The sequence below is a fragment of the Podarcis tiliguerta genome (assembly GCF_965153285.1).
Source record: "Podarcis tiliguerta genome assembly, chromosome: 2".
Lineage (NCBI taxonomy): Eukaryota > Metazoa > Chordata > Lepidosauria > Squamata > Lacertidae > Podarcis > Podarcis tiliguerta.
Window position 1 is genome coordinate 88055288 of NC_139535.1, and position 27951 is coordinate 88083238.

General features: G+C 45.3%; 1 protein-coding gene across 9 annotated transcripts in view; it reads left to right on the forward strand.

Moving 5' to 3' along the window:
- UNC13D (unc-13 homolog D) overlaps window positions 1–27951 on the forward strand; it is a 63269-nt gene that overhangs the window by 29607 nt on the left and 5711 nt on the right. For 6 of the 9 annotated variants that reach the window (XM_083429859.1, XM_083429856.1, XM_083429857.1 and 3 more), the window contains 26 exons: window positions 1413–1457; window positions 1703–1774; window positions 1948–2017; window positions 2930–3034; window positions 3933–4025; window positions 4232–4335; window positions 5197–5314; window positions 5917–6041; window positions 6955–7045; window positions 7443–7499; window positions 7874–7971; window positions 8809–8860; window positions 10208–10338; window positions 11624–11744; window positions 12354–12497; window positions 14067–14165; window positions 14699–14905; window positions 15749–15817; window positions 16575–16654; window positions 17611–17716; window positions 17844–17915; window positions 18349–18432; window positions 19058–19178; window positions 20976–21099; window positions 22063–22268; window positions 25197–27891. In XM_083429859.1, coding sequence (XP_083285985.1) covers window positions 1413–1457; window positions 1703–1774; window positions 1948–2017; window positions 2930–3034; window positions 3933–4025; window positions 4232–4335; window positions 5197–5314; window positions 5917–6041; window positions 6955–7045; window positions 7443–7499; window positions 7874–7971; window positions 8809–8860; window positions 10208–10338; window positions 11624–11744; window positions 12354–12497; window positions 14067–14165; window positions 14699–14905; window positions 15749–15817; window positions 16575–16654; window positions 17611–17716; window positions 17844–17915; window positions 18349–18432; window positions 19058–19178; window positions 20976–21099; window positions 22063–22268; window positions 25197–25321 — 2719 coding nt within the window. In that variant the 3' untranslated portion in view covers window positions 25322–27891. Of the gene's footprint in view, window positions 1–1412; window positions 1458–1702; window positions 1775–1947; window positions 2018–2929; window positions 3035–3932; window positions 4026–4231; window positions 4336–5196; window positions 5315–5916; window positions 6042–6954; window positions 7046–7442; window positions 7500–7873; window positions 7972–8808; window positions 8861–10207; window positions 10339–11623; window positions 11745–12353; window positions 12498–14066; window positions 14166–14698; window positions 14906–15748; window positions 15818–16574; window positions 16655–17610; window positions 17717–17843; window positions 17916–18348; window positions 18433–19057; window positions 19179–20975; window positions 21100–22062; window positions 22269–25196; window positions 27892–27951 lie in introns of those variants that run through there. The other 3 variants (XR_014508637.1, XR_014508638.1, XR_014508639.1) reach the window with 1 other exon arrangement.

The window sequence follows — 27951 nt, forward strand, 5'->3', positions numbered from 1 at the left end:
CGTCTTGCTTCCTTAAGAGTGTGTGTTTTGCTTCTGACAATTTGGGGTGCTTCCTCTTCCCAGTCCTTGCAGGAACCACAGGCAAGAACCAGATCTCCAAATCTGCCTCTCCTGTGTATGTAAGCATCACCCATGAAAGTAGCAAGGGGGTTGGCAGCTGGCGAAAGGAGTAGTATGCAGGTTATCCTTATTGGAGAAGTGATTCTCTAGTAGTTTGATGTTTTGCAGCATGGTTTCAGACCACTGCCATGAGATCCAGACTAATATTCAGCAGGGTGGCAAACCCAGAGAAAGTGGTTTGTTGCCCTGTGAGAAGATCTGCTGCTGTTTGGGTTGAGGGTGACTCAGATAGATGTATATATATAGCTGTCTGCAAATCCAGGACAATTCTAAAAATAATGCCTATAATCAGCTGGTTGTCATAATGAGGTAGGCTTGTTTACATATGGCTGTTATGGGGGTTGTTTTGCTTTCATGGTGTAATGTATTTATATTCATGCTTTCAGATGTGTTATGTAGGTTTGCATGGAGACTTTCAGGTAGCAAGTGGCTAACAAGCCTAATATATAAATAAATCCTTATGCATAGTGTGCCCTTCGCCATATGTTCACAAGGCAGAAATGCATCATGTAGAAATAGTAAAATAAACAGTGAACGCTATAAAATGTCAAAAGAATAAAACAAAACATCAGCGGGGTATAAAAGCAGGTGATTAAAATTATCAGGGTGGTTGTCAACATCAGCAGTTTCCAAAGTTCTGGGGAAGGAGGTAGTTTCTGGTGAAAAATTAGCAATGCATAAACAGCAACAAGACCGAAAATATGAAAGTAGTGCTGTATTGCACTCTCTAAGAGCACATATATCAAAATATAAATAAAGTTACATATTGCACTGTGTTGCTTAATTGTACCAGAAGGCAGAACCCTGGTTGAAAGTTCGCTTTGACTAAATCGATGTTTCCCAAACTTAGGTCTCCAGCTGTTTTTGGACCACAACTCCCATCATCCCTAGCTAGCAGGACCAGTAGTCAGGAACTGATAGGAACTATAGTCCCAAAACAGCTAGAAACCCAGGTTAGAGAAACACTGGACTTAAATGGTCCTTTTACATCCCATCTATTTAATTATCTGGCATCCCTGGGAAGAGTGACAACACCACATTCTCCAGAAGGAAACGTACCCAAGTCCTTCATTTGCATTACTGGCTGATAGAAGCTCTTTTGCCTGTGCAGCTGCTTATTCTTTGGTATATTGTTAGCTGTAATCATAGTTTGCTTTAATTGCAACACTATTTATTTTTGGTTATATATGGGCCACTTTTCAGTTTCTTGGAGGAAAGGTGAGATAAAAATGGAGTGAATTTTCAACTGCATATTCATTGCATTAATAAAATGTTCCAATTTTACCTTCTAGGGAGTTTAAAGATATAGAGAATGCCTGGTTACATCTAGACATGTGGTAAGTAGGGTTGGGTGTTATTCCTCACAGCACTTGTACCCTTTGTGACATTTGAATTGTATGGCTTCAAAGATCTCTGTGGAGTTGGTCAGGCCTAACATTGCACCCTCACAGAAATATACCACTCTGCTAATGTCAGTCCATCTGTCCAGAATACTAAATTGTCTTTTGGCTGACACTCTTCTCATTTTGTTTCCATCTCTTTCTCTGTTTCGCTTGTACATCTGTAAATCTGTTTCTTGTAGGGACTCGGATGATGATGTCGAAACTGTGCGCCACAAACTGGGAGAGTTGACAGACCTCCATGGCCTGAAGAGGTTTGTACTAACCATGGGCCTTTTCACGTTAATGTAGGGTCATCCAGAGAGGCTATTGGACAAGCAAGAAAAGGCATTTAAAGAACAAAATGTTACAATATTCTGTGCTCTTCTGTACAAGAGAAGTCTCCCCTTGCCATTTCACCCTCTCTGGTTTGCGTTTTCCTCTCCAGGATTTTTAAGGAAGCTCGCAAGGACAAAGGGCAGGATGACTTTCTGGGGAATGTGGTACTTCGCCTGCAGGTGAGGAAGGGAAGAGCGAATTTTCATGGCAATGTTTTACCTGTTGGCATCCTGGTCTTCCTTGAGCCATGGTTAATCCTCACAAATAATTCACATGTCATAAAGTGGTTAACCAAATGCGCATGTGAGATTGTTTAGCATGTGGCTCCCAGAGAGTTGGTTAAGGATAAGTGTGGCTGTCAATCAAAGAAGTTTAATTATCCCTGCTTTAGATAAAGAAAGCCGTCTTGGTTCATTATTATTTTCTAAATCCAGTGTGGTCCAGGGAAGATGGGACCTGTGTGGCAGCTGGCATGGTATGTGCCACTAAAAGAGATCCAGATTCCAGAGTTGGTTTTTGTTGTCACTCCAACCTCACTGATTGGAGGGAGCAGGTTCAAATCTGTAATTTACCAAACTTACCAAACTGTAACCATAGCAACGCTGCGGTCATGTTGAAAATGCGTGTTCTGCAATCGGAATTGCTTTGTTGTGTTTTTCAAAAAATACATTTATTTAATTTTTCACAATGTATCAAAGGCTATAATCCAAACCCCCTCTGTTTTGGGCATGGGGCGTATGTGTTGGCTTCTGCCCACAGAGTGACAGCTCCCTGTTTCACCCACCCAACACGTGGGTAGAAGTGCCACTGGCAGGGTCCCTGCCACAACATCCTGCAGGAAGCCCTGAAATGGAGGATAGTTGAGCCAGTCTGAGATCTGCTGGATCCTGAGCTGACCCTATTTCTCTCCCATGAGGGCATTGTGCCCAATCTTGGCCCAATCCCTCTGCCAATTTCAGGCTGGTGCAGCAGCCATTTACCAGGGTTTGGATGGCAGCCTAACACAATTCAGTGGTGATGCCTCTAATTCACCTGCCAGAACTATCCTAACCTCTCTTTTCATCATCTGCTTTCTCTCTTTGTTTGGACAGGACCTGCACAGCAGAGACGACCGCTGGTGCAGGCTGGAACCTCGCACAGAAACCTACCCCAACCGAGGACATTGCCACCTGCAGTTCCTTTTTATGCATAAGAGGGTAAGGGAGTGACACCTTACCCTTTAGAGGGCGATATGAAGCCAGCTGGGGAGGGGACTCTGAACTATGCGCTATGGTCTTCGATGGTTAGGTTGGCATGGCATCAAAGTGCAAGGCTTTTTCTCCTGTGTTGTCACCTCCTGCTGGAGGTTTGCTTGACCCAGTCTTTGGTTACCTTCCCAAAGCTGGTAAAGACTTTACCCTTTCAAATGACATTCAGATGTTCTGAAACTGTGTTGTTTTGCTGCTATGGCTTATTACAGCTCTATTGGGAATTGGTCTTTTACTAGTATGGGCATTGTCTCATATATTTCTACCCTGCATTGGTTATACATCTCGGAGGAAGTAAATGAGATATAAGAGACACTTTGTCAGGTGTTCTAATATGGGTCAATGTTATGATTGAACACGTAGAGATCAGCAATCCCCAGTATTGTGGGAAAGTGTGTGTGGAACTGAGTCAGCTCTGTCATTAGGCAGAGTAAGGTGCCTGCCTCAGGCAGCTGATTTTTGATGTCATGAAAGGACAGCAAATGCTTATTTATTTAATTTAGTAATGTATTTTTTTACTGCCCTCTGTGAGGGGAAAACTACAGTTCCTAGGATTATTTTGGGGAAGCCATGTGCTTTAAACATAACGCTTGCCTGGAGGAACAATCTTCCCCCACCGTGTGCTGTTTCAGGGGTTATTCTGAACCCCCTCCAGTCAATTGAGGGAGGCAGAAGGCATGTAGGATGGAGGAGAGGAGGGAAGCCCTCATTTTGCTAGCAGAAGTCTTTGTGTGGGCTTCCACTGGCGGGGCCCAGTTAGTTGATTCCAGTCTGTGGTACGTATGCAGAGAACACCCTCTTCTGGCGCTTTCTAAAAGCTGGATGCCTGACATTGTTTCCTTTCTAGAGAGCCACCTCAGCCAGCAAGACACAGCCAAGCTACACAGTCCACCGGCACCTTCTTCAGCAGATGGTTTCTTATGAGCTTCTTCAGCACCAGGTAAATGATGGACTTGACTTGGTTACTCCCTGTTTCCTTCCATCTAGTTCAATAATCTAATCTAGGTAAGTGGCGCTAAATGGAAACTGAGCTTCAGCAGAAAGAAGCACAAAGCAAGAGTCTCACAGAGCAACTAGTTGCTAGAGCTTCTCAAAGCAGTCATGATGTCAACAGGACTGCTACAGTCTCCTTCCTTTCCCTTGCAGGTGGGCAGCACTTCCTGGAATGGGGAGTTGAGCAAACATGCCAGTACAATCTTGTATCTGCATGCTACACAAAAAGATATTTCAGACTTCCACCAGGTTATGGCGTGAGTATCTCCTGCACTCCTCCACCCGAGGCAGCAGCATATTGCCATGTGGAAGTTACTTCAGCAATCAAATGGCATTAGGAGTTAGGACTGTCACTATTTTCGGGTGGGATTCAATCGCATTCCAGCAAATTCGGGTTATAGTTGGTTGGGAGGTCTTGCTTAGTAACTCTGCTTCCCCCAGAAGATTGGATTTTTTCCCCTGATGTGAACCAAGTTCATGAAGGAAATGCACTGGAGGGTGTGGGATAACACTGGCTTTGATGCAACCTCATCTAACCTCCTCACAGACAAACCAGAAGAAATGCTCATTAAGTAGCCAATGTCCTCTAATCTCTCTGCAAACAAATTGAGATGGATGCTCAATAAAAGAAGTCATCTAGTAGTGCCTTTAGTCACAGATGCCTTCTGCTGATTCCTCTGTCAATCCTAGAATCCCATTCATGAGTTTGATTCATTTCCATATACTATGCACGCAGTGTGACCCCACCCCTCCTTGAATAGACCTTTCCAGAGATATTTACTATTGACAGAAGAGCTGTCTCCTCTCCCATCACTTAGCAGTCTCAAATAACCAGTTTCAGTTTCTTCAACCTGGAGGTGGCACAGTGGGTCAGTGCTTGTGGCTGTCAACCAGAAGGTTGATGGTTCAAAGTCCACTCAGGGACAGCTATGGACAGGGTTCCTGCATTGCAGGGGATTGGACTAGATGACCCCCAGGATCCCTTCCAACTCTATGATAATTCTACAAAAATCTAAATTCCACCCCCGAGAGACATTAAGAAAACCAATCCCCCGTTTTCTGCAAAGAGATGAAGAGATTTCAGTGCTTATTGTGTGACCTCTCCCTGCTTGACACAGGCACTGGCTGGCTTACAGCAAGCTTTACCAGAACTTGGAGTTTGACAGCAGCTGCCTGCTTCACCAGATCACCAGCATAGAGTACCAGTGGGTGGAAGGTCGATTAAGACAGGAGCAGGTAAGAAAGAAACCTGAAATTGCAAGCGCTAGTAGAGTAGAATATGCCTGTCCAGCCGGAGACAGCCTTTGAACCATGTTTAACCTAAAAGGAGTTCCTGCTAAGTCCCCCATGTGGACTGATGCAGCAACACTTATGCACATGAATACTTAAGCCTGCAAAAATGACCACTACTTGGCACCTCTCAGTGCTGTGGTTGCCCTTTACCAGGTTTTTCTACTTTCTCGTGTCTTTTCATTCTGCTTTTGGGTCATTTTGGAAGATCTGTATGGCTCTTGTTACCGACAGAGGAGGAGGAAGGGTTGGGGGTGAAACTGGCTTAGAGGTGTAAACTGCTTTGAGGTTTTGTGAGCTGCTTTGAGGAGTTTTAAATGTCTGACATTTTAATATGTTTTTATATTTTTCTGGAAGCCACACAGAGTTGATGGGTGGGGTGTAAATAATAACATTATTTAAATTAATCAATCCTGAGTGCTTTCTTTTCTTGGGCGACTCACTTCTCTCAAAAGGTACTTCTCACTAGGTCTGATACACACACACACACACACACACACACACACACACACACACACACACAAATAAATATTTGTTTCTTTCCTCAGAATGTAGAACTGGCTGACTCTTTTCAGTCCTTGCTGGCTTATGGGATTTCTCTAATCCGGAAGTACCAGATTGTCTTTCCGCTTTCTGCTCCTAATTCTACAAAGAAGCTACAATCACTGCTCAGGTGAGCTGTCACAAAGCTTCCCTATGAAAAGGACCACAATCAGCCCTCCCCACACCTTGGCTTAGGAGAAAAGAGGCAGAGCTGTGTATCATATCTGCATACTGATGACATGTCAGTCCAAGCCTACAGAGGATTTCTCCTTTTGCATCTGTATAGATGCTAAAAACCTTGAGGGATAAGATAGAACACTGAAGGACCAAAAGGATGGAGTGTAACAGATTACCCAGAGTCATCTTCTGGAATGGCCCTTCCAGAAGGGATCAGCACCACTGTAACCCCATTCGTCAAACTCCCAACCAAAGGTGGTCTTTAAGGGTGCTAGGGTTTATGTGTTGAAAGCCATTAAGAGCCCTGCTAGAAGAGAGATCGCAACTCATGTGTGATAATAATAATACATTTTTATTTGTATCCTGCCCTCCCCAGCCAAAGCCGGGTTCAGAGCGGCTAACAAGAAGTAAAAATAGCACAGTACATAAAACCACACAGTCAATGAATTAAAATACATTCTAAAATCAATTCAGAATCAAATTAATGGCAACCATTGGGTTAGAGTTCTATGAGGATACAGAAGAAGAGAGGGGGTCAGACTGTGCCTTGGCCAAAGGCCTGGCGGAACAACTCCGTCTTGCAGGCAGATGTCAAGTCCCGCAGGGCCCTAGTGTTTTGTGACAGAGCGTTCCACCAGATTGGAGCCACAGCGGAAAAAGCCCTGGCTCTGGTTGAGGCAGCCTAACCTCCCTGTGTCCCGGGATCTCCAAGATGTTTTTATTTGAAGACTGTAAGGTCCTCTGTGGGACATACCAGGAGAGGCGGTCCCGTAGGTATGAGGGTCCTAGGCTGTAGGAAAATAAACCCCAAACCTTTATTCAAATAGCATTAAACTTCATCAATGCTTTTTTTCATTGCCACACAGACTCTTGGTGCAGATGTGTAAAATGAAAGCCTTCAGAGAACTTTGTACAGAGACCCCTGACCTTCAGGAAATGGTGACAGAGGCACTCAAGGTACATGGCTACTGGGCCTTTACGCTCCACGCTTCCTTCAGTGTGGAGCTGGAGCTGGAAAATGGTTAGTCTAATCCTGTTTTCCAAAAGTGACCACCAGTGCTGGGCTTTGGGTTGTCTGTGATTGCCACCCTAGAGCAATCCATGCTTCAGCTTTTCTTCAGAAAGTCTGTTGAGCAAGTAGCATTTCCTAGAAGGCTCAGTCTATGACCCCAGAAACCTTCTCCCTGTCTTGAGTATCTGGCACAGTGTAGCTTCCAACCATGGCCCCAGATAATACATTGTTCGGATGTGACTAATCCCTGACTTCACATCTGAATGTGGACTTTTAATGGGCTTGGAAGCATGTGATGGAATGTGACTGTAGTACTCTTCATTCCTTGTCCTGTTTTCTCAGACCGGAACAGCAGAGTGGTTTCAGATGAAGAAGCAACACCTGAAGCCAATGGTAAAGGTAAGTGTGTGTGTGTGTGTGTGTGTGTGTGTGTGTGTGTGTGTTTTAGTTGGACAGAGCTTACACTGAGAGCATGTTGCTGGGTTGTTGAATTCTGCATCTCATAGATTCTGGGATGGATGAAAGTAGGCAATGCTTCACACATTGCATTTCTTGTCCATATGGATAGACCCTGGATAGAACCAAATGAGCACTCATTTGTAGTTAAATGTAACCCAGGCAATTTCAGATAAGGCCACCAGCGCCTTCCTTAATCATTAGCTGGCAAGTGGCAGAGGTGAAAAGGGGGGTGGGGAGATGTTGGCGATATGGCATACTGGCACTTACCGCCTCAAAAAAAGCACTGCCTGTTCCCTTCTCCATTCCTTTTGCAGACTATGGAGGAGTGCGGGAAGGCCCTGGTCACTCTTCTTCTGGAGGTGAATGCAGATCTCCAGCGGAGCCACAAAACTTATAACAAATATTTCACCAAGTAAGTCTCTGGAAGACATTTTTCTGTTCCCTGTTCGGTCTCTCTGCTCAAGAAATATGTCCCAAAATCTTTATTCAGCAACAGAAGGTCCAAGCGGTTGAGACCAAGCATAGCAGAATCTTACCCTAATGTTATAGTTGCCCGTTCTTCCTAGGAGAATTAACTATTGTTTGTTTTAAATATTACTTTACTTAAATACACACACACACACACACACACACACACACACTTATGTATGCATGTATCGCCTGACTAGTTATCATGAAGTCAGAAAGAAAAGTTTTACCGTCAAATTTAAATCTGGTTAGGCATTCAAATTGACTTATTTTGTACAACTCCCCAGCCTAGAAATTTAATCTTTTGATGTTGTTTAAATCTCTCACATCTGCAATTCCTCAGAGATTTCTGACATTTTAGCTACTGTTTTTGGATACTTTTGAGGACAGGGCCTCTCCTTATCCTTCCTCAAAATGGACACAGGAACTTAAGAAGAGCCTCCTGATCAGGCCCATGCCCTATAAAGTCCAGCATCCTGTTTTCACAGCAGCCAAGCAGATGCCTGTAGGAAACACACAAGCAGGAACCCCGAGCACAAGAACCCTTTCCCAGTTTCCAGCAACTGTTGGCAAGTCCCAGCATGACAGCTATGAATTACTCTGTGTAACCTGCTTGCCTTTTGGTTGACAGTTCTGGGGGCCCAGCTTGATTGGTACTGAAAGGGGCTGAATCTGGCTCTGGGCTGCAGATTCCTTATTACCAGGCCTGAAAGGATTCAGTAATACAGTGTCTTGGCACATTTCTGACCACCTGTTTCTTCCTCCTCCTCCTCCTGTGTAGCACTGTCAGAGTGGACCTCTTCTCAATTGCGTATCTCGAAATGCAGGCGCAGGTGAGTAGCTGCTTTGTGGGTCAGCTGCAAAGAGGACTCCAGTTCTTTTATGTGCCACAGCAGTGGTGGAAGAGACTGGGGAAAGGATGAAGCAGTGGCTGCCTCAATTTTTATTTTTATTTTTTGTCACAAGCAAGAACTCTGGGCTTTGTCTGCTAGTTCCAGTGGGTGGTGAGATTCACCTGAGTCTTATTCACGATGAAGCTTCACTTGCCCTGAACCAGCTATGTTCATGTTTCATCTCAGGACTGGTTCACAGGTCCATTTCATCTTGGCTTTGAATCAGTGTGTGTGCCAACCAGCCCTGTGAGTACATGCAGTCCAGCTCAGGTGCTAAGAGACCTTGCTTGTTTTTGGTGTGAGTTTCTGGGCATAGCTTCTCTTGAGTGTTTTGGTGTTGTAGATGCTCCGGGAACATATTTACACCATCAGTCATTACACACTGATTCAAAATGGGGTGGGGTGTGTTTTTTCCCCAGGGTGTTTTTTTTAATGTAAACCCTTTTTTTGCAAATAAGCCCTGAGACAGGTCATGTGGCAGATCCATTCAGGATTAACGTGCCACAAATGTGTGCAATCCTTCAGGTTCTTCTCTAGGTGGAAATGCTCTGTGGTTATCCTTTCACTTCATGTGCCTATTGAAGGTTTAGGGCGTTGGGTGGAGTGCCCTGGTTAGCCTATGAAAGAGCCTTTTTGCATGTTTGGGACAATGGCATCAATTAAAAAAGAAGGCATACATACATCCTCTTTGTAGACTGAGAACCCTAGCCATTATGGACCCAATTTTCTGCATCGTAGAGGTTGGAAAATGTGGGGAGAGAAACACAGGTCCCAGTATGACTCCGTCCTTGCCCCCCTCACTTACCTGGCAGTGACGGCCTTAATTCCCAGGCAGCTGATGGGTGGTGGAGGAGCAACAGCTACAGTAATAGCAAACCATGCAGGGCTTGCATCTGAGCAGGATGCATATTGTGACAGTCCTGACCAAGCTTCCTCAACCTTGGCCCTCCAGATGTTTAGAGACTACAATTCCCATCACCCCTGACTGCTGGCCCTGCTAGCTAGGGACCATGGGAGTTGTAGGCCAAAAACATCTGGAGGGCCGAGTTTGAGGAAGCCTGGTCCTGACCGTGCTCCTTAGGGCTGGGATTTTCCAGTATCTGACCAGTTTTGTTGTAGGCCAGCTGAATTTTTAAAATAATAGTTTTCAAAGGCTACGCAAAGCACAGCTTATCAAATGAGTCTTCCCTGAGTCAATAGGAATGGCTGTTTGCCCTCTGGATTGCAGGGCCTGCTGCATGCTCACTGGTTCTCATTGGCCCACTCTAGTTTTTGTTGCCATTCTAGGTTTCCCATTATGTCAAGGAGCAGCTGAGAAAGATTGACAGTGGCATGTCCCAGCTCACAGCAGAAAGTCTTTTCCAGCTCTATCTCAGCCTGCAGGAACTATATCGCATGAAGGACCTTGTGTGCAACAGGTGCTGACCTCTTTGAAGGTCAAAGCTTTTGCTTTCAGCCTTGGGTCTGTTCTTATGGCCACCACATGGAGGCTCCTTATCCATTTCACTAGAGTGTGGCCATTTCTGTGTGTGTGTGTGTGTGCATTCTTGTGTGCTTATAGTGTTATGAGTTTGGGGCGGGAGCAGGCTGCATGTGAGGTCGTCCCAACCCCTGAATCCAGCAAGTGTTTTTTTAAAAATAAGCCAGGCTATCTTACTGTGTGGGCTGCGGGTTGCACTGTTGGTTAAACCACAGAGCCTAGGACTTGCCGATCAGAAGGTTGGCGGTTCGAATCCGCACAACAGGGTGAGCTCCCGTTGCTCTGTCCCAGCTCCTGCCAACCTAGCAGTTCGAAAGCACGTCAAAGTGCAAGTAAATAAATAGGTACCATTCCGGCGGGAAGGTAAATGGTGTTTCCGTGTGCTTCTCTGGTTCACCAGAAGCGGCTTAGTCATGCTGGCCACATGACCCAGAAGCTGTACACCGGCTCCCTGGCCAATAAAGCAAGATGAGCGCCGCAACCCCAGAGTTGGTTACGACTGGACCTAATGGTCAGGGGTCCCTTTACCTTTACCTTATCTTACTGTGTATTGAAGTGATTGCCTGGGTGATGGGCCATTAAAGGAAACAAAGGAAAGGGGGCTCTATGTGAGATAGCAAAATAGCAAATGTGTGGGGCCCCTCCCTCAACTCAGAGATAGTTAGAAGGACAAAGCCTGAGTTTAGAGTTGAAAGTGGCAGTGATGTAACCTAGAAGTAAAGCAAAAAGCCGGAAAGGGAGTTAGAGCAGCACCTTGAGAGCAGTGTTTGATTTCTGTTTGAATCCAAGGCTTGTAGCTATTGGGAGAAACAAGATCCTTTGGGGGCATTAATGCTGCAACCCCCTCCATCATATGCTCGGGTTGTATATATGTGCAAATAAACCATAGGTCATAAAGACACCAGTCTCCGCTGTGCCTCATTAACATGATAGTACTGCAGCAATAAAGCTGCCAGTACATTTGCAAAGCTATGCAGGGTCCAGTATGGTTTCAGAAGGAAACATGAACCTTGGAATCCTGCACTGCTTGGAGATTGGGAGTGGTGTGTAACAATGCACAAGGAAGGGCCTGTTGGGACAGACTTGCTATTGTTGCCCCTGACCGGGATGACTAATCCGTGGAGCAAATTCAGGCAGAAATTTAGCACAAGTTACATGACTTAGTCTCAGTTATTGAATCTGCCGAGTTAAGTAGGTTCTGGTTTTGTATCTTTTCTTTCCAGGGAAGGTCCTCTTGAACTGACAAACTACCACCAATGGTTCAAGGAAGCCATCCCCAAGTGGCTTCAGAAGGCATACACCATAGCCTTAGAAAGGACTCAGAGAGCTATCCAGGTAGACCAGGTAATGAATGGATCCCCATCCAGGGAAGGGTCAATTCTTATTGCTTTCAGCCTTATGGCATTCATATAAAGAATCTCCTGCATTAACAGGTGACTTTTGCCAATAGAAATGGTGACCGTTCTGGTGAGATGCAAAGGGGATTAAATCCCAAAAGGAACAATGTGTGCAAAATCATCATCATCACTATTAGGTTGAAGACACATTTATGCAGTGCTTTTTTCCCTTAAAATCAGAGCGGTGCTCTAATTTTCCTACTCATATTGAAATACTACCTCTCAGTGAGGCCAAACTTAGATACACAAAATGTTTAGGGGTACGCATACCCCTGCGCTGTCCCCCCCCACAGCAGAAAAAAGCAGTGCATTTAAGTAAGCAGTTTTTTAAAGTTTTTTTTAATACCCCCTCCAAAGACCTAATAGCTACCGTACTTCCACTGGACCAACATCACTGAAGTAAGTGGAGCATTCTAAATTAAGTGATCGGAGGAACAGCCAGCCAAGTGTGAAAATCTCCTTTTGTTCTGGAGATTCAGGCTCCAAATTATCTGAAGCACTCAACCAATCTGCACTTGATTATTTATGCTGTTTCCCTTCTTTTGTTTTTCTTCAGCTGACACCGTTAGGAGAGCTGAATAAGCACAGCACATCCACGGTGGACTTATCAACTTGCTATGCTCAGATGGTAAAGACCTGGCAGCAACTGGACTGGCCGGATCCTGAAGAGGCCTTCATGATCATGGTGAAATTTGTTGAGGTGCGTATACAGTAGGGATGGGCTATGTTTCACTTTCATCTGTGATCCATTTATAAGTCTTTTAACTCTTGTTTCCACATTAATCTGCAAATTTGTGCAGAAATCCATACAAAAATAGCATTTAAATACCCATGTATTTTTAAAAATATATATATTTCAAAATTTTAAAATGCATTGTTTTTCAGTATACTCCACATACTTCTAAATATATTTTGATACAGCTTTTTGATTGAAGAACTGTGTCATAACATTCAGGAAGTGCAAGATCTGGTGGATCTTCACATTAGCCCTGGAGGTGTAGTATAGAGCCAGATGTTCCAATTTAGTAACACTGAGATCCAGTGTGATGCACAGAAACAAATATTACGAATGTTGGGGAAGATCCACCCTACTGTAAATGACTTTGTACATGAATCTGGCACTTGAAACTTTTAAGATGCTGGAAAGAAGGAGGCCAGCTGGCTGAGAACCTATAGTCCCCAAAGAGGCATAAACAATGAGACCCAAAAACAATCAAGCAGGTCAAGAGCAGCTGAAACAAAAAAAAAGCCCAATGCTTTGCGCTTGCACCTGGTCTCACAGTTTTTTACACTTGCTCTTTCATTATACTCTGAGAAGTAGTACTTCAGAAAAGAAGTAATACATAATTCCAACGGAAAAAAAGAACCCACCTTAATTTGGGATAGAGGATCGGAATATTTGTTTGTTAATTATTCTTATTTCTTAAATACAGTGGTACCTTGGGTTAAGAACTTAATTTGTTCTGGAGGTCCGTTCTTAACTTGAAACTGTTCTTAACCTGAGCTACCACTTTAGCTAATGGGGCCTCCCACTGCCGCCGCGCCATCAGAGCACGATTTCTGTTCTCATCCTGAAGCAAAGTTCTTAACCCAAGGTACTATTTCTGGGTTATCAGAATCTGTAACCTAAAGTGTCTGTAACCCAAGGTACCACTGTATATTTCTTGCCCGCTTGCCACCCCTTTGATCCCTAATGACCCGAATTACCTCCCAGACCAGATGTATTTCATTCTTAAAAGGTAAAGGTAAAGGTACCCCTGCCCGTACGGGCCAGTCTTGACAGACTCTAGGGTTGTGCGCCCATATCACTCAAGAGGCCGGGGGCCAGTGCTGTCCGGAGACACTTCCGGGTCACGTGGCCAGCTTGACATCACTGCTCTGGCGAGCCAGAGCCGCACACGGAAACGCCGTTTACCTTCCCGCTAGTAAGCGGTCCCTATTTATCTACTTGCACCCGGGGCTGCTTTCGAACTGCTAGGTTGGCAGGCGCTGGGACCGAACAGCGGGAGCGCACCCCGCCGCGGGGATTCGAACCGCCGACCTTTCGATCAGCAAGCCCTAGGCGCTGAGGCTTTTACCCACAGCGCCACCCGCGTCCCCATTTCATTCTTACGATGCTCTTATTGTCTGATGAAGGAATCGCCTCTGCCTACGCCTTCCCACATCCTTGTAGGAAGCAGTGAAATCCAAGCAGTGAACTGATGCATTGGGAGTCTTTACCTCCATAGAGCACAATATCCTCAAGCTTACTCCTTTTTTGACTTCTTAGGACATATGTAAAATTGCTCTGATGTACTGCCGACTGATCAAGACAAGGGCAGAAGAATTGTCATCAAAGAAACACAAAGAGGGAGAAGCGGCAAACAGGGTGAGCGATGGAGCCAGTTTCTGACAAAGGGCGTTGTTCAAGTAGGCTTTTGGGAGGTGGAGAAGTCCCACTGAAATATACTTGGAGTTGAGTGCGGATTTCATGCTCTTTATTCAGCTCATAGTAGTGAGGAATGCCAGTCCCCCCGAAATGTCTGCTGTATATACATTATTTACACAATGGGCCCCACGTGATTGGCTAATTATGGGATTCTCCTGTAGGCCAATCAGGTTGCGGATTCACTTCCACCTGGAGTTGGATTGGGTGGCTCCTGCGGACAAATCAGACTGCTGCATTTTGGATCCTATTGTTCTAGGACCAGTCAGACTGCTGCATTCTGAATCCTATTGTTCTAGGACCAATCAGACTTCTTCATTTTGGATCCTAGTGTTCTAGGACCAATCAGACTGCTGCATTCTGAATCCTATTCAGTACATAAAACCTGCCAACTCTTGAGGCTACAGAATTCTGGCATTCTGCTTCACAGGCAGTTGGAATGCATCAGTTTCTTGCTTTATTTCTCCCCCCGCCAGCTCTGCGTTGTGGTGAACAACATTGAGCAGCTCCGCATGATGATCCTGAAGCTGCCGTCCCAGCTGGACTGGGCGCGCCTGGAGCAGAAGACGGGAGCAGTCATTGCGCCAGAGCAGATCCAGCACACCTTGCACCACCAGCTTCAGGCTACCGTCACTTGCCTCAACAACGAGATCCGTGGCGTGGTGCAGACCCTGGCAAGCAAAGTAACCCGGCAGCCTTGGCTTTTCTCTTGAGAAGCTCAATCTGGCAGGGAAAGGTCTGGGAGGGGCATGGTTGGAAATGGCAGAATGGGGCCAACACGAGACAGTCCGTGTTTTGCAGCCCGTGGTTATGGCTCCCTAAGATAAACCTGTGTGCATTCTGCATTTCTGTACAAGAGCCATACTGAGAACGCAGGATTTTGTAGGGGCCATACAACTCAGCATCTCAAGAAACCCAAGATTTGTATGAAAACATTAACATTTTTTTAAAAAATCTTAAGAAAATTTCACACACTGTTCTGCGTGAAATTTCAGAAGCCAGAGCAGAAGACGAGAGGGGGGAACCTTCATGGGAAGCTCAGACCAAATAGCCTACCTTCATACGAGGCTCAGACCAAATAGCCTATCTTGTTCAAGATTGTTTACATTAACTAGCAGCAGCTATCCAGCATTTCCCACCTGAACTTTTTATTCATGCAAAGCAAATGCTTTGTCAGTGAGTTTTGCCCTTCAGTGCCCCCTCCCCGTAGTTCCTTGTCTAAGGCAGCAGAAATGTTGTAAAAACTAGCAAATAGACACACCATTGGCAGAGGTGGTTCCAAGATTGAGGTTGAAGAAGGGTGCTCAGTGGCTGCTGTTGTTGTTCTTGGTCCCCATTCTCTGCTTGCTGCTCTTCCTCATCTCTTCCTCCACTGTAGAAAAAATATTTTATATCAGAATGTAATAGCAGCCTTCTATACCTGACTAATGCAGTGATTACTAAGAAAATGTATGTGAACTGCTTTGAGCACTTACAAAGCATCTTCCCTCAAGTAGTAGTAAGCACATGCGTTTTTATTTTGACAGCTGCATGCTGGAATTGCCAGACACATCCAGGAGCTGTACACCTGCAGCCCTTCCAGGGACCCAGAAGATGTGAGTCTTGGAATGCCGGAACAAACCGTTTTTTCTAGGCTACATGCTGTTGTGCTAAATGTGCCTCTTGGCTCTTTTGCCCTATCCATGTCTCGTATGCTGCCTTAGGTAGTCCTACATTCAAAAGAAACCACAACCGGAACTAGTAATGTACTAGTAATGCCCCTGGTTTTAACTCTCGGCCTTGAACTGTAATATCTATGCCTTCTGGAGCTTAGGGGCTGTTTGACTTTCCAGCAAATAGTTTGGCTTTGGAGCAGTACGTTAGATCTCTGTAGAGGAGGTGCAGGGAGGTGTTCAGGAGCCACAAAGGAAGGTGGCAATGGGGCGGCTTGAGTCACTTCTGAACTTACTGAGATGAATGAGAGTGTGTAAGTTCATGTCAAAAAAAAGCAAGCAATCATGGCGACAACCACCTTGTTCCACAGCTGTTACTATTGTCACTACTATTATGTTACTACTACTAATAACAATATAGAATTAGCTTTGAGAACTCCTCCACAGAGCTAAGAGATGTTGATATTTTCTTTTTTTAACATCTTCCAGGACTATCTAAAGTCATTATTTTTGTATATAACAAAAATATAGCATATAAGGTAAAAGCCTTTGAAATGTTATGCTGGCCCTTTTGAGCACCACCAGAGGAAGGCATTTTTACACGCCTTGTATGGAGGCCTCTGAAATGTTTGATATAGACTCCACAGTGCTCTTCCCTGTCTCTCTATTTTCTCTAATCTTTTTCTCCCTGCCGCTCTAGTGCATCACCCCTTTAATGCTATTTTTGGAATGTGAGCTCCAGTATCTAAGTGGGAACCTGGTCCAAGAGAACTTCAACAGGTGAGACAGAAGCCTGACATTGTTAGGATCTCTCCCCCCCCCCCCCGCATCATCATTTTGTAGTAGCAATTATAGTAGTCTGTGGCCCTATGTTCTCCAGAAGAAGAATCTTCTCCCTCCCAGAAATTCTGCAACTCCTTGGGAATAACAAAGGCTGAAGGAAGACAGGAGAGCTTAATGCTACTGGGAGATGAGTGAGGGGCATCCGACAGGTAAAAGGCCCAGGGTGCCAGAAGTTCAGAAGATTTGCTATGGTGTCAGTGTGAAGAATACATGGGTGAACCACAGCAGCATGCCAGGCTCCGTAGACAAGGAGATCCACTGCTTAGTTTCTACATTAAGAACACACAATCCCAGTGTTTCCCTGCTGGGTTTTGAAGCTCTCCAAATGCAGATTTACTAGTTACAGCTATTGGGGGGGGGGCTGACCACTCTGCACATGCTCAGAGACATTCCATTCTTTCTTTATTTCGACTTCCTTGGGCCCCAGTGTTGAATCCCTAGCAAATTGGCAAGATGTTTGAGAAGGGATCAATCAGACACAGGGTCTTCAGAGGCCTCACAACTGTCTTGTTCTTCTGAACTGCTTTTGGAAACCATTATGGTTGAAAAGAGGTGCATAAATATTCTTACGTAAATAAAATGAAATATTGGAGCTCCTCTGAATGCAAGTGGAACTCTCCAATGCTATGTTAAAACTTTATTTTGCCAATTTATTTCTGGGTCTAGGACCGCCTATGATGATTCTACTGTTGTGCATTTTTTTTTTTTAATCCCCCCCTTCACCCATAGTTCACCTCATTCCCCCACAGAATCTAGTTGAAAGTTGATAAATGAAACCTCTGGGAATAAGGGAGTTAGTAAGATGCCCCCTGGCTTTCTTTCTCATTCATCTCGTTCACTGGTATCCAGTGGCAACCTAGTTTCTATCTCTGCTTTCTCTCCCCTCCAAACAGCCTCTTGGAGCTGCTGTGGAATCACACTCTGGACATGCTGAAAGAGGCTGCAAAACAGCAACTTGGCAACTTGGCGTACTTCAAGAAATTGCAGTGTGCCCTCAAGGTACTTAGACATGTGGAATAGAATGTAGGATGGAGCATCTGACTTTCTTTGCTGGGCTTTAACAATGGAGCATTCACTCTTTTTCCTTTTTCTTCTTCTCCCCACCCTCACCCCTTTCATTCCATAGAACTTGGAGCGGTGTTTTCATGGAGAGGGCTGTGGTCTGCCAGAGGACACCCTCCACAATGCAACATTTACAGTAAGATGCTACAAACCCAATTGGGCTCTCTGGAGCATTGGGAGTGGGGCGAGGGGGACCATGAACAGGCCAATCAATCTAGGGACTCAGCTACACTCATCAATTATATCATTAAGTTTGTGTGACACCAGATGGCCCTGTGGAGCAATGGGATTTTCCATTAAGAGCTTTTATAATGTGTTTTTCTATAGCACTTAAAAAAAAACTATATAGATCCAGCCTAGGCATGCACAAAACATCACCTAAGAATGGTGGTCTTGCTGATCACCAATGATGGGGTCTTTAGAACAAGTGGGCCTCCACTCTTACTTGCTGCTTGTTTCAAATTTAATTTGTCTTGCATAATCTGTCAATTTTTTGGGGGGGGTTGTTTTGTTTTTAAACAATTGCTTAATACTAGTACAATTTCTGCACAAACCCACTTGTCTCCTAGGCTCTGGAAGAAGAACTGGACCTCTGCTCTTCCACCAGCAGAAAACTTATCCAGAAATACTTCAGCGCCCGAATCCAGCAGCAGGTGTGTGACTTCAGTGGTCTCTGGCTCCTGTTTACAAAGAAGACTGCATCTCCTTGTTCATTCTTCCTTGTGCTGAATTATATTGTTACATCTTATTTTCTTACATTATTTGTGGCTAAGATCACCACTGTTGATTTACAGCAGGGATGTGAAACCTGTGTTCTTATAGACAAATTAACAGAGAATTAGGTTATGTTCTGCTCATACTGTTGGAGGCAGTACACCTCTGAATACTAGTGCCTCGAAAGAGGAGGAGGGGAGGGAGTTGTTGTGCTGAGGTCCAACTTGCGGGCTTCTCATCGACCCCTGATTGGCTCCTGGCCTAGATGGGGCAATAGCTTGATCTAGCAGGCTCTTACATTTTGTGGCCCAACAGTTCTTATTAGATCACATTTCCCATCCTACCTGATTATTGGCCATGCTGTCTGGGGCTGATGGGTCACACTCCAAAAAACATCTGTAGGGGCCACGGATTCCCCATCCCTAATTTGCCGGATGGAACTGGAAGTGATGTTTATCACTGTTTATTACTATGGTATAGGGAGACTAGGACCATTAATTGCTGGCAAGCAAACTGGGGCATTTGAAATGCATCCTGACTTCTCTGGTTGTTCTTATTTCTTAGACAGAGGCTAGCCCTGAAAAATACGGGGCTGTGACCATCAAGGCCCTTTACCGCCACTCGGAACAAAAGCTGCGTGTCGAGGTGCTCAACGCTGTCAACCTCCTTCCCCTGGACTCCAATGGTGAGAGAGCCCTTGAGCCAAAGGAACGTGTCTCATTCTCCTTATTAGTGCAGGCGCATGAATCTGGAACGCTGTGTACGGTTCTGGCTGCCTCTTCTCAAAAAGGAGTTGGAAAAAGTTCAGAAATGGTCAATCAGAATGATGATAACAAGGGGGAGTGATTCACTTCCCTTATGAAGCAAAGTTGCAACATTTGGGAGTTTTAAGTTTAGAGAAAATGTGGTCACAAAGGCACCATTGGAGGCAGCAAGGCTTCTGAATAGCAGTTGCTGGAAACCACGGGAGGGGAGAGTGCTCTTGCGCTCATGTTCCCATGGGCAACTGTTCAGCCACTGTGACAACAGAATGCCAGACTAGAAAATCGAAAAATAAAGGTTGGTGTTTTGATGCCAACGATAGAGTATAGACGCTGCAGAAAACATTCATGTGTGAGCAGCACTGATTCCATCTGGGAGCCCCCTTCAAATCTGAAAGGCAATTGCAATTGCTGGTAGTGTGGATAAATACAGCTTTAATATCTGAAGGGAGAAGGGGCTGAGCAGTCTGTAGGAACTACAGTGCAGTTCATTCACATTTCCAGAAGAGGTGGTTGTTGTCTCACTTAAGTGCTCCTGACTCTTTGTGCAAAAATCACAGCGGAGAACACTGAGCGTTTACACACTTGGCTCTTTTAAGAACACAGTGTGAGCTCTGCATGCTTGGGACCTGGAATGGGTAAATAAAGATTTTAGTAAAACTGAGCCAAGGAAAGAAGTGGATGAACCTGCTCCAGAGAGTTGCTGCATCAGAGACTAAGCCTTTTATGCAGAAGATCCCACGTTCAATCTCTGGTACCTCCAGACAGCTTAAAAATATTTCAAGTAGCAGGCTAGGAAAGATGCCAAGTTGGAGAGCCACCACTACCCCATCAGACCCCACAGCATTGGGCTTGTTGTTGTTGTTTGGTCGTTTAGTCGTGTCCTACTCTTCGTGACCCCATGGACCAGAGCACACCAGGCAACCCTGTCTTCCACTGTCTCCCACAGTTTGGTCAGACTCATGCTGGTAGCTTCGAGAACACTGTCCAACCATCTCGTCCTCTCTCGTCCTCTTCTCCTTGTGCCCTCCATCTTTCCCAACACCAGGGTCTTTTCCAGGGAGTCTTCTCTTCTCATGAGGTGGCCAAAGTACTGGAGCCTCAGCTTCAGGATCTGTCCTTCCAGTGAGCACTCAGGCCTGATTTCCTACAGAATGGAGAGGTTTGATCTTCTTGCAGTCCATGGGACTCTCAAGAGTCTCCTCCAGCACCATGCATAGACCCAATGCACTGACTCAGTAAAAAGGCAGTTTCTCTCTTTCAACCTAGAAGGCTGAAACATAACTCTCAGCAGCCGTAGGGGGCTTGCTTGCTAGGAGGTCTTTGATGGGTCAATAACACTTGGCTTCCGTTCACAATTTATCAGAAGAAAGTACTAGCAAACATTCTATGGTGGGGTGAACTAAGATAAAGACTCTTAAAATTGCAGGACACCACCGGGTGCCAAGTGAATGCAACTTATGCTTGGGGATTTGTTAGAAGAACAGATGCCCCAGGACAGACTTGCAGTTTGCTAATTATTATTATTATTATTATTATTATTATTATTATTATTATTATTTATTTATTTATTTTATACCCTGCCCATCTGGCTGAGTTTCCCCAGCCACTCTGGGCGGCTTCCAATCATGTGTTAAAAACAATACAGCATTAAATATTAAAAACTTCCCTAAACAGAGAATGATTACTCTCTTACTTCTTCCTATCCCCCTCACCCCCAGGCTTAAGCGACCCCTTCATCCAGTTGACCCTGGAGCCACGGCACGAGTTCCCCGAGGTTATGACACGGACGACCCAGTGCATAAAGAACAATCTCCACCCTCTCTTTGATGAAGTATTTGAATTGTATGTATTATTATTATTATTTATTGAATTTCTATACCACCCTATGCCCAGAGATCTCAGGGCAATTCACGGAATAAAATCAAAATATACAACCACAGAATAAAAACAACAACCCAATAGCTACCCTTCTGTCCTGCCCTACAGACCCTTGCCATGGGTTGGTTTTTTAAAAGCCCGGCAGCACCCGCAGGTCTCAAACCTCTGGAAGCGATTGTGGGATTCAAGCAATGTGTTGGTCAATGGAACCACTGGGCTAAGATGGCTCAACCCTTGCCATGGTTGACACAGCTTGATAAATAGCATGAGATGGTGAAGGCTGGTCCATTACAGCAAGTGGGACCCTGCCCCACCAAACTCAGTCTACCCTCATCCACTTGCCAATCTCCTTACTTACAACCAGTCCAGGGAGTGGAGGCCCTGGCTGTCAGCTTCCTCCTCCTGAGCCTCAGTATTGCCCTTGTAGAACGCAGCAGCAGGTGGGTAGGTGGGTGGGGGAACAACACTGAAATTACCGTATTTTTCCATGTATAAGACGGGTTTTTTCCTTAAAAATAATGTCAAAAATAAGGGGGTGTCTTATGCACGGATACATCTCCCCCCCCCCATTTTCTTAAATCTGAGTCCTCAAAAATAGAGGGTGTCTTATACATGGGGGCATCTTATAGACGGAAAAATATGGCAAGTCAGCTAGGCCTGTCCTTGTCTCTGTTTCCCCCTACTGTTGGCTGTTCCGCCTTCTGCCCTAACAGTCCCTCTCGACTCCAGCCACTACTGCCCACAAGTGTTACCAATTATTTCTGTTCACCCATTCCCATTGGTTGGTATGGTTTGAAACACAGAGGAATCATTCGTCTGGTACTTTCTGCGTGCGCTCGGAGGTGGTGCTTCTTCCCCTCGGTTTGAGGTGCCTGCAAAATGGGGTCACTCAACTCAGGCCGTCCCCATGCTCATTTCCTTTTACAGTTTGGTCCCTCCAGAAAAATGCCAGCAGGATGGGACGTGCCTGCTGCTCACCGTGTTTGACTACGACACCTTAGGAGCCAATGATCTGGAGGGAGAAGCATTCTTCCCCCTCTGCAAGGTGCTGGGGCTGAGTGAGGACGAGGAAGCCATCAACCCTTCTAGGGTGCCGCAGACCCGATTATCCTTGACTCATCCCGGAACTGCTGGTGAGCTCGTTACTTATACATTCCCAGCTTCACTTGTCCTTCTCCTTTTTGGCCAGCTAAACCTGTAGCCTCTTGTTGGGCGGGGTCATGGGCTTCTAGGCACACACCCCTAGAAAATACAGGTGGGGTTCTTTTGTTCCAGACCAAGTACTAGGCTGTATATTGAAATGCTCAGCATTTTAGTCCTGTGATTTTGGCTTGTATCCTGCGTAGCGCTAAGTTAACATTCTGTGAAGTGCTCCCTAACTCTATCCTGGGGCTTCCTTCAACAGGGAGTTTGCGGTGGGGCGAGAGGGGTGGGAAAGTCCCATTGTGCAAGTGGGATGCTGATGGGGATGCTGTCTTTTGCTGTTGAGTTGGTGGTAAATTATATCTGCACAAACACAGTTATGTACTACTAATCTAATGAAGCCAATTTAAAGAGTTTACAAAAATTCAAGCTGATGCAACTGATGAGTCTTCCAGGCTTCTCTGCTGACCAAGGAAAGGGAAAGATTTTGTTGTCCCTTGTGGGCCCCATCTGACCATACATTTAAACCCTTTAAACAGTCATGGCTTCTTCCAAAGAATCATGGGAGCTGTAGTTTGTTAAGGGTGCTTAGAGTTATTATGGAACACCTATTTGCCCCCACAGAGTTGCAACTTCCAGAATGGTTGAACCATTGATCCTTCTTCTCAGAGAACTCTGGGAGTGGTAGCTTTCTGAGGGGAGTAGGGGTCTCTTAGCAACTCTTGGCACACATAACAAACTACAGTTCCCAGGATTCTTTGAGGAAGACCATGGCTTCTTAAAGTGGCATGAAACTGTTTTAAATGTATAGTGTAGGTGGGGTAGTGGTGCTGGGAATTAGGAGTTCTGCTGCCTGCATTTCAATCCCTTCCCACAGGGAGCTTAGGGGGAATTGTCAATATTCCTCCAGCCATTTCAGCATTAGCAATTTAACTAAAAACTAGAAGGCTGGTTTCATAACCTGTCTTCTAAGTTTGGAACCTAGGATGTTATGGAACACAGCAGGCTTAGTATGGGAGCCGGGCCCTGGAGGCACCTATACATATGAAGGTTTTGGAACCTTGGCTTTGATCTGTTACTGGAGCCATAGAGCTAGGCATGGCTTCTGTTCTACTGCTTCATTTCAGAGACAGAGAGAGTGTAGGGATGGCTTATTTTCATAAGATGGCTCCTTGTATAATATGGGTGGAAAGTTAGGGCTTTGTGGCAAACAGGCTGGGAATGGGTAATGTTTGAGGGGCAAATATCTGCAGAAAGGGCAGAAAAAGCCAAGCAGGAACAAAGGACTGACTGTACTTAGGACCAAGTGCTTTTAAGGGCTCATCTACATGTCAGCTTGTCCCGTAGCTAGAAAGCACAGGTCCAAGTGGTTTTCCATTTGCCCTACTCTGTTCCTGGGGGAAATGTGCACTTTAGCTTTAAACTGGAGCAAACATCAGTCCAGGAAAAAAGCACCTGATTGGTGCTTGCTCCAATTGAGAACGAAATATCAGGTATCCCCAGGGGAATGCAGAGGGGAAAGCAGAAGTCTGGATGAGCCCTAAGTGTGCCCATAGCAAATGGAATGATAATTGGTTTGAGAGTAGCATGGAGGCAGGCTTTTTCACCAGCAGCACCAGTGTTGAGAAATTCCTTCCCTGCTGCAGTAGGAGAGGCTTACTCAGTAACAGCATTCCCCCGGCTCTTGATGACGCAGCCATTTAGGCAAGCATTCCCCTGAACTTGAACTTTTTGATACAGTAAACCCACAACTTAGATATATTTAACTTGTGAGCATTCAGCTTTGCACTTTTGGCAAAATAAGGTTTGTTTTGGTTTTTTTAAAAAAAAGACTGAGGAAAAAGACTTTAGCAATGCCCACCCCCCGCCATTGCACACAATGTGTTTTGACTATACACAAGTTTGTTATCAGGTACTATCCCCAGAACAAAACCCATGTGTAAGTTGTGGTGTTTTTGGTTGTTTTTTTAAAAAAAACCTGTTTAAATTGTTATGTTTTTTACCTGGCTTGTTTAATTATGTATGTTTTTAATGCTTTGGAATGGTTTTTATTGTGTGTTTTAATAATATGTTAATTTAATAATTGATTTTATACTTGTAAACGGCTTCAGAGCCATTTTTGCATACAAGTGGCATCTAAACAAACAAACAAACAAACAAACAATGTGAGGCATTTTCCAAAAGTGAGACAAGGTGAAGAGATTGTTCTTAGATTGCAGGTTGCTGTCCTTTTTATCACCATAGCTTCTACACTGCCCCCTTCCTAGGGACACTGGACTGCACCCACTGGACTGCTGCTGGATTTACCTGAGCATCATAGGAGCAGCGTTAGCAGTTGACTCTTAACTAGAGATCTCCTGCTTTTACTTCCAACAGCTGAAAAGGCGATGGACAGTAACACAACCCACCACACCCAAACTCCATTCTCCTTTTAATAAGATTCCCTCTTCCTCACTGCTTGGAAAGCTGCTTCCATAGCAACCTCCATCGGGAACAGCGTTTTGACTCACTAAAGGGAGCTACAAGAGGTGCTTGGAGCTAGAACAGGAAATGGAAACAGCTGTTTTTCAATTAGCCTTGTTCTTCATGGGGCACGCACATCATTCGCATAGTATCCATTAGCTGCATCCATTAGCTTGTTACCCCCTGGCGATGTCCTGCAGTTTTCCATCAGGTACCTCTGGGCTTCTTTGCTTTAGGATGTTTTGAGATATATGCAATGGGTAACTTTTTGAGGGGCCCGGATTCTTGGCTTTGGCCTAGAAGAAGCTTAAGTCTTAGTTGTTGCCTAGCTTTTGTGATGTCTGTCTGCAGGAAACTGGGTTTGTGTTAAACGTCAAGAGACGTTTAGTTGTAGGAGCAGTCTACTTGATTCCACATCTCACTGATTGCATGCCACCTCTCCCACTCTGTCCCAGGAGCTGAAATCTTGAAGCTGCTGGAGACCCGCAAAGGAGACAAGGAGGCCCAGGCATTTGTGAAGCTCCGCAGACAACGAGCAAAGCAATCTAGGGAGACTGAGCGACAGCAGGAGCAACAATAGAGGCTGCAGCAGAAGGGACTGAGCTGTGCTGCCATGGCGACAGCAAATGCACCATGGAGAGCAGGAAGCCCTTCTTCCACTCCAGCTTTTTCTGCTGGTGCATTGGATGCCAGAGGGACATGCGGCATTCTAGCCTCGCCATAGCAGACCCTGGGGCTCTTTTGTCAGTGCATGCTGAAGAGCAAGCTGTGCCTGGGTGAATGTTTGATCTGTTTCCATTCAAGAGGCGACAGGAAAGGGTTGTGTCACCCACTCCCAGCCCCATTCATCCGTTCTTCATCTGCAGTAAGGACTTCCCTTATTTTAAGAAAAATGGAAAACATGGTACTATTTGATTTTCATACTGCAGGCGAAGGGATGCTGTGAGCAAACACATGCGCACAATTGGCACGCATGCGTGCACACGAGGACTGAGAAAGAGCCTGTTTGGCCAGCAAAGCTTGTAATGTGCCCCTTGTGGATTTCCCCCAGGAAATGCTTTACTCTGTTCGCCAGATGGCATGGAAAGCAGGCAGCCTGGTACACCAGAAAGCCAAAGGGTGGGGTGGGGGTGGGAGAGCAGCTTTTGGTGAGTTAAAAAAAACAAACACCCCAGACCTGCGATCACTAATCTCTGCTACAGGAACTGGCACTTCCTTCTGATTTAAGCATCACTGACTTAAAAAGGAATTAAATGGAAGAGCCGCTGGCTGTACGCTGTGATGGATTCTGTGCCCACTCATCTCCAGGGCACAATTCTGATTATCACAAAGAAGGCACAGATGTTGCTGGGGAGTGGAAACTCTTGCGATTTAAAGCAGGGGAGGCTTTAATTGAAAAGAAAAGCTGCATATTCTATGAACAGTGCTGTTGTTGTTTCTACCTGTAAGCTGTGCTTGGCTTTGATGGATTGATGGGAGCATAAGACTGCAGTCACCACCACCACGGTTAGAATTTCACCTCCATTTCGGCAGAAAGGCTTGTGAAGTGTTACTGTGAACCCTGACCTACAGGTAAATCTAGAGACAGCCTAATGTAAGCTTTGATCATAGCACTGCAGGAAGCATTCCCTCAATTTCTGAGCATTTGCGTCTTGTTCCCCCCACCCCACTCCTTTGCAGTCAGGTGTTTCCGCTGCCAGGTCTTTAAGGATGGGGAACCTGGACCCCAACTCCCATAGCGTTTTCCATGCTGGCTGCAAGTTGGGAGTCTGACATCTGGAGGGCCACAGGTTCCATCCCCACTCCTGCTCTACAACTTAACTTTTCCTGTTTTTCCTAAAGCCTAGAGCAGATCGTTGTCAGTGTGGTGGTGGTAGATTTAGCCAAGGTTTCTGTGCAAGGGGAAATTTGCTCAGTAGACTGTAGTTCTCAGCTGGTTTCCTCTCCCATCAAGAGGAATTGCTTTCCAGTAAGTGAAAAGGACAACTAAAGGATTATGTGAGGCTAAGGCATGCTATTTCTGTCACATTAGCAGCTAAAGGCTAAAGGCTGTGAAAGAAACCAGGCCAGGCTCTCGTTTAGTTTGGGCGGGGTGAGCTCTGAGCAAGCAAAAGCGTTTCCTATTTTTACAACTGTGTGTATGTGCATACATTCCTGAGGGTAGAGCTGAGTGGACAGGCTCTTGTGGAGGCATTTTTGAGCATCTTAAATATGTAGTGCTTTAATGCCTTTCACTTACTACACAGTCTTTGCAGGGGAGAGAAAACTCAAGAGCATCCTCTATATAGAGCACAGCTGCTGGATGTCTTATCTACTAACCCCCTCTCCCCCCCCCCCCCAAATCAAGATTTTTAAGCTAAACTGTGTTTTCCTCCAGTGTACCTCAGGAGACTTATTGGCATACTATACACCACTTATTCTATAATGTGTTCCAGTTTAAATTGGTGAATATAGTGTAAGAAGGGGACAGTAGCATTCCGTGGCAGTGGCAGCAGGGAGGGAAACGGAGTATGAAGTAATCTCATTTCCTTTTGTAAAGGCCTGTATAAAGCAACCTCTACAGAGGCAGCTAGGGCTGTTGCAGGAGGAAGGGATGTAGCATAAGTCCTGCATTGATTCAAAGCAAGTGTCCTCCTCTAAGCATCCTGGTACCAAAAATGGCCAACCAGATGTTTTGCACAGCCCATAGCAGGGTGTGAAAGCAACAGCTCTCCCTTATTGTTTGCCTCCCCCTCCAATGCTGCAAATGGAAGTGTAACTAAGAAGTTTGGCAGTGCAACATAATGTGGCACTTCGGTTCAGAGTTCCAGTTACTTCATTCCCTCCCCTGACTGCCCCACCCCAACCATTCACTCTTTTAAAACCATTTCAAGCCCACTGGAACATGCTCAGTCTTCATTGGCCTGTATTGGATCCACCCTGCATTGGAGTGTTGTTGGTGTGGTGGCGGAGACACTCGTGCCCAATTCCAGTCTATGGGCTGCTCTCACTTTTGTCACTGGGAACATTTAAAATAATTACTCAGGGTGGAACCAGCAATTGGATAACCCAGATAATCAGGTTTCCTTTTGTGTGTGTGTCGCCAAATCCCCATTTCATGGAGATTGTGAAGGTTTGTGACTGTATGAATAAAAAATTGAGAGGACAGTATACTACTTCTGAACCTGGGAGTTTTGTTTAGCCATCATGACTACAGTGGCTGCTGCTAAA